Consider the following 9,247-nt stretch of genomic DNA (forward strand, 5'->3'; position numbering starts at 1 on the left):
GTGTACAGCCAACGGACCTAATACGTCGGAAATGTAATGCCTGCTGTCCAAATTACCAGAGGTGATCGTGTTAGGTATCCAATGACACCCATTCCATCACGCCAGATGATAGACTCGAATGATGGTGACAAGTATCGACAGCATTCGTTCTCATCGAAGCTTCCACACGAGGATACATCCACAGCGATGCTATAGGTAGGACCGCGACTCGTCTGGTGAGACGACTTTGAAATCCCCGTGAGTCCAGTGTTGCCGTTTGGCGCATCAGTCTCAACTCTCTCTGTTTCAGTGTCAAGGGAAGCCGGGTTGGGGATTTTTTCTGCCCGGGAACTGGGTGTTTGTGTTGTCCTCATCATTTAATCATCATCATCATTCGTGACAGTGGCTAGACTGGACTGTGAAAAAAATTGGACTGTGTGAAAATTGTGACTTTGTATGAGCGCTAATGACTGTGGAGTTGAGGGCCCACACACCAAACATCATCATCAAGGGAAGCCACCGTGCTAACAGTGTGTGTTGATCCAGATGTCGCCACCCTGTACGTGTGGACACCTGTCTTGTTCCAAAGAAGCCCATTTCCTGACTCAAGGTACGTGACGTAGCTGCACAATCCCGCATGTCCGAGCGAACAGTATCACTGTCCCCACAGGCGCTAGGCGCTCGGAGCCGATGAAAACCCTGCACGACGTTATCACCCTCCTAACACATCGCTTCCATATTCACATGAAAGTCGTGGGATCCCGCCTATGCGAGCAGCAATATCACGGAAAATAAATCGCAGTCTCGATAGGTCACAATCCTCCCACTGACGAATTTCTACTCGTGTTGGTAGATGTTTCGCCTTCTGACACGATGCATGACACTATCTTCCGACAAGAAACCAACAAGGACGCACGTCTCAAATGGCAAGGAATACAATTAGTAAACATGACCCATCCAAAATATGGAGAGATCAATCTGGATCGTCCTCTGGCGTACAAGCAGCATTTTGAGGATACACGAATGAAGGAGTAAGCCAAAAATAAAATCCTTCGCAAAATTGCTGCTAACACGAGGGAATCCCGACCACAAACCCTGAAAACGATGGCACCGTGGCCGCGCAGTTTGAGGCGTCATGCACGGACTGCGCGGCCCCTCCCGCCGAAGGTTCGAGTTCTCCCTCGGGCATGGGTGTGTGTGTTGTTGTTAGCGTAAGTTAGCTTAAGTAGTTTGTAAGTCTAGGGACCGATGACCTAAGCAGTTTGGTCCCCTAGGAATTCACACCCATTTGAACATTCGATGGCACTAGCAACATGTTACGGTGCTGTAGAATATGTGTGGCCAGTCTGTTTCAGATCCACCCAAGCAAACATAGTTGAAGAAGCATTAAACGAAACGTGTAGGGCTGTGACAGGTTGTCTGAAACCTAGGCCGCTTGTAAAACTCTATCAACTCGCTAGCATAACGTCTTCAGATATTCGTCGTGAAGTAGCAGCCAGTGAGGAGAGAAAAAGTAAGGCTCATCAGGAAAAGCATCCATTACAGGGGAACCATTCCAGCAACCCCAAGATTGAGGTCCAGAAGCAGTTTCCTGTACACCAATTCAGTCTTGCAAACAACAGCTGCTTCAGCAAGGACATAACTGTGAATTTCTCGAATTGAGACTAGCTGTACCTGGCTCTCCCTTCGGGAACCCTCCCATCTGGGTATGAACTGAATTGGATATGTGGTGGTTACTCAGCCGTCTTCGTTCTGTAGTTGGAGGGTTCAAGGAGTAATCTCCGTAAACGTCACTTCTCTTTGGATATCACCAACTGTTCCAGAGGAGAATCACAGACAAAGGAAAACCTACTGGATTCTCAGTTAGGTTTTGTATCTTACACAGACGAGCCGCACGGGGTAGCCGCGCAGTCTGAGGTGCCTTGTCAAGGTCCTTTCGGCTCCACTCGTCGGAGGTTCGAATCCTCCCTCTGGCATAGGTGTGTGTGTGTTGTCCATAGCATAAGTTAGTTTAAGTTAGATTAAGTAGTGTGTAGGCCTAGGGAGCGATGACCTAAGGAGTTTGGTCCCATAAGACCATACCACGAATTTCCAATTCTAACACAGACGAAGATCTGCTTGCGACTCCGGGCTCTATTTAAGTTGCAAGGTTTTGGTTAACAGTAGTGTAGCTTGATAATTCTTTCTTTCATTCGTTTTTAATGGTTGTTGCCATGTATTGTATTTTTTTACTGACTCGAATAAATAAATAAAATAAATGGCACTCAGATGAGACTCCTAACGAAAAACCAGTTGCGTAATGTTTCTTTAGGCAGGGTGTTAAAAAGGAGGTATTCCATATTTCAGAGATGGAAGTATGAACCAAAACAAGAAAAAAATGTGCTGTAAATATGGGCTGTAAAACACATAACTATGAGAACTTGTTCAGTACAAGAGATGTTTTACAGTAACGAAGGTGAGCAAATTCTCTTAGCTGTTAAGGTAAGCATTTTAGAGCCCATGTTTACTGGACATTTTTGTGCTGTTTTGGTCCACACTACCGCCTCTCAAAATATGTTTTTTTTTTACAAAAAAATGGCTTAGAGCAGTATGGGACTTAACATCTGAGGCCATCAGTCCCCTAGAACTTAGAACTACTTAAACCTAACTAACCTAAGGACATCAAATACATCCATGCCCGAGGCAGGATTCCAACCGGCGACCATAGCGGCCGCGGTTTTTTTTCTTTTTTAACGCCCTTTATACAGAATAGAGATGGCGATACTCCTATCTACATTGTGCGGTTGTGCTGAAATGCTAATACCTTGCATATCCAAGCATGTTGTACATTTCACGTCGATCTGGCGTTTCTGGCTTGCCGCCTGCATAGTGGTGTTATTTTAATGTATTGCATCATGATTGCCTTCGTGAGACTGTTACAAATCCCATAGAAAGTTTGAAGTGGGATACACTTGCAGGTATACGACGCACTAAACTGAAGGGGCTGCTCACTAAATTCCAAAATACGATCTTCGCCGCGGATGTAGAGCATATATTATTACCACCAACTTTCAAATCGCGCAATGATCACCATTCAAAGATAAGGGAAGTAAGAGCTCGTACTGAGGCGTTCAGACAGTCGTTTATCCCTCGCGCGATCCGCGAGTGGAACAGAGTGGGAGGAATATGACTTTGGCGTGAATTGTGCCATCCACCACACACCGCTTGGTGGCTAGCGGAGTATATACCGGGTGATCAAAAAGTCAGTATAAATTTGAAAACTGAATAAATCACGGAATAATGTAGATAGAGAGGTACAAATTGACACACATGCTTGGAATGACATGGGGTTTTATTAGAACCAAAAAAATACAAAAGTTTAAAAAATGTCCGTCATCTGATCAGAATAGCAATAATTAGCATAACGAAGTAAGACAAAGCAAAGATGATGTTCTTTACAGGAAATGCTCAATATGTCCACCATCATTCCTCAACAATAGCTGTAGTCGAGGAATAATGTTGTGAACAGCACTGTAAAGCATGTCCGGAGTTATGGTATTGTCTTTCAGCATCCCTAGAGATGTCGGTCGATCACGATACACTTGCGACTTCAGGTAACCCTAAAATCAATAATCGCACGGACTGAGGTCTGGGGACCTGGGAGGCCAAGCATGACGAAAGTGGCGGCTGAGCACACGATCATCACCAAACGACGCGCGCAAGAGATCTTTCACGCGCCTAGCAATATGGGGTGGAGCGCCATCCTGCATAAACATCGTACGATCCAGCAGGTGTTTATCAGCCATGCTGGGGATGATGCGATTCTGTAACATATCGGCGTACCACTCACCCGTCACGGTAGCAGTTACTGACGTTTTTCTGTCCAGCGCCATCTGTCGGACATTTTGTGACTTAGGTTTTTTTTGGTCTAATAAAACCCCATGTCATTCCAAGCATGTTTGTCAGTTTTTACCTCTCTATCTACATTATTCCGTGGTTTATTAAGTTTTCAAATTTATACTGCCTTTTTGATCACCCGGTATGTAGATTGGAAAAATGTCATTACTGTTATTACACGTTCATTTGACTGTACATCGATGTATATGCTCGCACCCCCAGCGTGAACTGGGTGGAAAAAAGAACAGGTCACATCTGCACAGGTGAGCAGTTCGCGAGGTCCTCGGTTCACATCCCAGGCGCTCAGACAGCAGGTGGAGGGCGGGCGCGAGGCGCGTGTCGTGATCTGGAGACGCTCCATTGATGGACTTTCTTCCGCTTTCCATTTCGCGGGCGGCGTTACGCTACCTGCGCGGCATACGCGCGACGCCGCAGCGGCGGGCCTTTCACCGCTCAGCTGTCCCGTAGGCGTGGTCTCGGCGGCGGCGCCTTGGCCAACCAGTCCGGGCGGCGGCGGGTGCCGTTGTCGCTGGCGACCCAGTTCTAATGGATGCAACGCGCCGCGAGAGGGGGGCAGTGGCGCGGGAGGGGTCACGGGTGCGTATAAAAGTTGAGCGCACCGCACCACCGTCACATTCACTCGTGGGCTTCCAGCAGTAGCTCGCACCAAGTGGTGAGTTCTGTGCCGTCCGGCTTCTCGTACAGCTCGGCTGGAAGGCGAACCCGGCCCGCTCGCTCGCTTCGGCCATTCCGCCGCCGAGGACTCCGAATTTCAGTGTTACGATGCTGCGGCCCGGTTCGTCTTGCAGTTTTGCCAGTGCTTTCGATTGCTTAACCGGAACTGCGTTACCGCGGGGGACGGTCGTTACGCCACTCTCGACGTGCCTCCGCTGACCTCATCTGGGCACGATCTTTTTTTGTGTATGACGGTGACGGCACTGGACATCGTCGTTTCGCCGTCGACGGACGGATACTGTTCATCTTACTTTAAATGCGGTTATTGCATTAAGTGTTAATCCCTGTCGCTGGCTACTTGCTCGTACAGGTGTCGATTCGAAAGTGACCCAGAAAATGTAGGACATCTTACGGTCAAGCCTTCTCGGGGTGCGGTAACTTCCAGTTCGCCGAACTCAGCTGTTGGTCAATTTTTTATTGCGTTCTAGTGAACTAGCTCAGCAGAATGTGTAAATTAGTCTGGAGAATTTCGTAACACGAAACGGGATACGATGGACCAATTAACGTACACTCGATTTTGCTCCACCACGTGTTCAGCGATTGTGAGAAACCTAGTCATATTCTGAGGATCTCCCACTTTTTATTTCGTCCGCAAAACGCATTTCCGGTCAATACGGAATGAGGTTTCGTAATAGCGGTTTCCGTCTCCTTAGGACAAACATAAGAGAGAGGGAATCGGGACTTCGAAAAACGTATCCTACACAGTGACCAGATGATAAGTTTCACTCGTTTATGATGTCTCTAAGGGCGTTTATTCGATTTTCTTTGATTCACGTGTAACGAATGCAAAAAAAACCTGGAGAGAGCTTTTTATCTTCGTTAGTATTTCATTTCCACTATCGCAATGAGAATCGAAGTAGAACAGTTTTTGCTCTCGTAACAAAAGTAAAATTTATACTATGTGAAATTATAAGCCAACAACATAATACCGAAAAGTACGTGCTTGGCTCAGTCGTTCATATGGGTTCAGAAATACATTTGCAGAGTCTAGAACCCCTCTGATTCCAAGCGCGAATATAAAGCTTTTTAAGCTATACAGTGTCTAAAAATGCGTAGCTGCAGCGAAAGAAAATTAGGGAAGGAAGGACCGTCGTTTTTCGTAAGAAACCGCCCCGTTATCGCACGGGATAAGCTACAGAGGACTAGAAAACGCAGATCAAAGACGGGCAGAATGCAGCTCTGCTATACTGCGCTATTTGAAGGAGACTGCACAAAATTTATGAGAGTAGAAGAGCTAAAGTTCCTTAAGACAGTCTGCATTACTCGGTGAAAAATGAAATGATCGTATGGCGTTCAGGTCGGGAGTCCACACATGGGGAAATTTGGCCGCCGAGTTGCAAATATTTTAGTTGACATCACGTTGGGCGACTTGCGTGTCGATGATGACGAAATGATGGTGAGGACGACACAACATCCAGTCCCCGAGCGTAGAAAATATCCGATCTGGCCAGGAATCGAACCCAGGCCTCTTACATGACAGTCAAACGCGCTCGCCTCTCGGCGAAGGAGGCGAACTGTAGTTGCTGCTAGGTACGAGGATGAGAAAGTACAGAATCTTTATTCCAGTACTGTGTACATCGTATCTCAAAGGTACACATAGAGATTACATTGCCTCTTCCTACGGCCAAGAATAGCAGCGTAGTTGTTAGGACACTGAAATGGAGGACTACGGCTTAAATTCGCGTTTGGGTACTGCGATATCGATTTTATTTCCTTTCCCACTTTTATTTTAGGCGAATAATTTCTTCGCACACGTTTCTTGCTCTGTACCTTTTTGCAGCTGCAGGTTTGTGTAGAATGTGTAGTACAGTGAGCCGCGCGGGATTAGCCGAGCGGTCTCAGGCGCTGCGGTCATGGACTGTGCGGCTGATCTGTAGGATAATGTAGGTTAAGTAGTGTGTAAGCTTAGGGACTGATGACCTTAGCAGTAAAGTCCCATAAGATTTCACACACATTTGAACATTTGAGTAAAGTGAGCGCTCGGCTTTGCAGGAGCCATGAGGTACCTGATCATCGTCGCCGCGGCGCTGCACGTGGTTCTGGGAGGCGTGAGCCAGGTGGCAGTGCGCCTGCCCTTCCTCAACCCTGCCGGAGTCACCTACCTGAACGGCCCCGCGCCCGCCGGCCTGGCCGCCGGTCCCGTGGGCTACGCCGCCGCCGCCCCCGCCGCCGTGGGCTACGCCGCCGCCGGCCCCGCCGCCGTCGGCTACGCCGCCGCCGCCCCCGCCGCCGTCGGTTACGCCGCCGCCCCCGTGGCCGTGCCCACGGTGCACCACGTGCCCGGTGTGGCCGACGTGCCCGTCACCCGCATCGAGGCGCAGCCCGGCGTCGTGCAGCAGCAGATCGACGTCGCCCACCCGGCCGTGGCCACCCGCAAGTTCGAGGTGCGCCGGCCGGCCATCCAGAAGCAGTTCTACGACATCGAGGAGCGCGTCGTGATCAGACCCGCGGGCTCCGCTCTGGTGGAGCTGGACGAGCCTACCAGCCGGCTGCAGCGCGGACCCACCGTCGTCAGCCCCGTGGGCCCGGGAGCCGCCGTCGCCGCCGGACCCGTCGTCGCCGCCCCCGCTGCCATCGCCGCCGCCCCCGCCGCCGTCGCCGCCGGCCCCGCCTACGCTCCAGTCGTGGCCGCCACCCCCGCCCCCGTGTTCGTGTCCTCGACGCCCGCCCCCGCGCTGGGCGCCTACCCCGGCCCGGGCGGCCCTGCCCCCGGAGCTCCCGCGCAGTTCGAGAGCGACGACTCGATCTCGGTAGAGAACCCCGAGTTCTCGGCTAGGGCCGCGGCAGCCGCCCAGCAGCAGTACGAGTCGCAGCAGCGCGCGGCCGCCGCCCAGCAACAGTACGAGGCTCAGCAGCGCGCGGCGGCTCAGCAGCAGCAGTACGAGGCTCAGCAGCGCGCGGCGGCTCAGCAGCAGCAGTACGAGGCTCAGCAGCGCGCGGCGGCTCAGCAGCAGCAGTACGAGGCACAGCAACGCGCGTCGGCCCAGCAGCAGCAGTACGAGGCTCAGCAACGCGCGGCGGCTCAGCAGCAGCAGTACGAGGCCGAGCAGCGCGCCGCCGCCGCTGCGCAGCACCAGGCCGCCGGCCCCCTGCCGTCGCCGCAGCCCGAGATCCGCACCAACGGCGCCCCCCTCGAGCAGATCGCGCGCGCTCAGCCGCTGGCCGGCCCCGACGTGGTGCCGTCCCTGCGCTCCATCCACCCCGAGGAGAACCAGGCTAACCAGCAGCGCCTCATCCAGCTGCTGACGGCCCGCGGCGGCGTTACCGAGGTGGGCTTCGGCCGCGCCGGACCCGCCGGCGCGCCCGTGGGCGACGCAGGCAACGTGCGCGCGCGCGTGCTGTCCGCCACGCCCGCGCCGGCCTTCGCCGCCCCCGCAGGCGAGCGCGTCTCCACCCGGCGCGTCGTCGTGTCCCGTCCCATCGAGACCCTGCAGGAAGTCGACGTGATCGAGCCCGTCACCAAGCTGCACCGCGTCGCCGTCAACACGCCCACGCTGTTCAAGACGGTGCGCCAGGACATCGCCAGGGTGCCCACCACCGTGCCCGTGCTGGGCAAGACCATCGCCCACGCCGCCGTGCCCGTCGGTCTCTACCACTGAGCGTCCCTCCCACTGCCGCCGCAACCTCACACACCACACGGCGGTCTTACACTTCCCTCTTCCGAATACTCCCAGACGGCCACGGCACAAACTCGTGTGCGGAGATGCATTTCCTTTTCTGCAGTAACACCGAGATCCAATGAAAATCACTACACGAGAAGCATTCTCTGACAACTGAATCTCTTTCACTAAATCCGTCAGTCTCGCGCGTAGCAATCAATACGAGTCAGTATAGAGACAAATGGTGCGATCGTAAGTCCACACTACAACTCTAAGGAAAAATCCGCAGCCTCCAATATCTGAAGTCTGCCGAGATTTTCTCCTCCTTTTTTCTCTTCAACTGTAATGCCCCAGGCGTCAGAGCATCTGTCGTCTCCCTCTCCTACACACACACACACACACACACACACACACAATCGCCAAACCTTGCCATGTCGATTCGTCGCGCTTTTCTTGCCCTCTGTGGATCCGCAAAATGCAGCAACTGTTCTGGGAGTACTGTATGTACTATTTCACTGTGCCTACAAAAATATTCTAGCTCTTCCTTTATACAGACCTACTTATTGAAAATTCTTCAGACTACGCCCCTCTCGAACCTTTTTCGCGTTAAGTTCCCCCAGCATCACCGTAAGTAGGAAAAAAAAAATATTCTTACCAGTTTTAATATCTGTGTGAATGCGTGTCAAACTTTTTTTACTGCACAACACATGAGAACGATACTGAAGTGATATTAGTGTTTATTTATATACATTACAATGAAAATAAAGCAAATTTGTGACTATCTGTGTTAGAATTTCATTCACCCTTCCACATTCCATATCCTGCATCCCATATTGTTTGTCAAAGTCAAAAGTATATGCGTAATGCTAAAATAATAAACCACTTACAGATTTCTCCTTTACTACATCACTGAGAGAACAAACTATTGCTACCTAAATAACCTTTTATTGGTTGCCAAATTATTCTCTTTCACCATTCCTGCTTTACAACAGCTCAGTTTACTGCAGACTTTTGACATCAAACTTACAAGAGCATCCTCATAACCTGCTGGTAATGCG

The 9,247-nt window shown here is 51.3% G+C and overlaps 1 protein-coding gene across 1 annotated transcript; it reads left to right on the forward strand.

The window, feature by feature from the left end:
- The first annotated feature begins 4,432 nt into the window (after window positions 1-4,432).
- LOC124555293 (actin cytoskeleton-regulatory complex protein PAN1-like) lies at window positions 4,433-8,970 on the forward strand. Its single transcript, XM_047129165.1, has 2 exons — window positions 4,433-4,528; window positions 6,583-8,970. Exon 2 carries the CDS (start codon window positions 6,588-6,590, stop codon window positions 8,187-8,189), a length of 1,602 nt encoding a protein of 533 aa, XP_046985121.1. The 5' UTR covers window positions 4,433-4,528; window positions 6,583-6,587; the 3' UTR covers window positions 8,190-8,970.
- The last annotated feature ends 277 nt before the right edge of the window (window positions 8,971-9,247 follow it).

Source organism: Schistocerca americana, chromosome X, assembly GCF_021461395.2.
Source record: "Schistocerca americana isolate TAMUIC-IGC-003095 chromosome X, iqSchAmer2.1, whole genome shotgun sequence".
In the NCBI taxonomy this organism is placed as follows: Eukaryota; Metazoa; Arthropoda; class Insecta; order Orthoptera; family Acrididae; genus Schistocerca; species Schistocerca americana.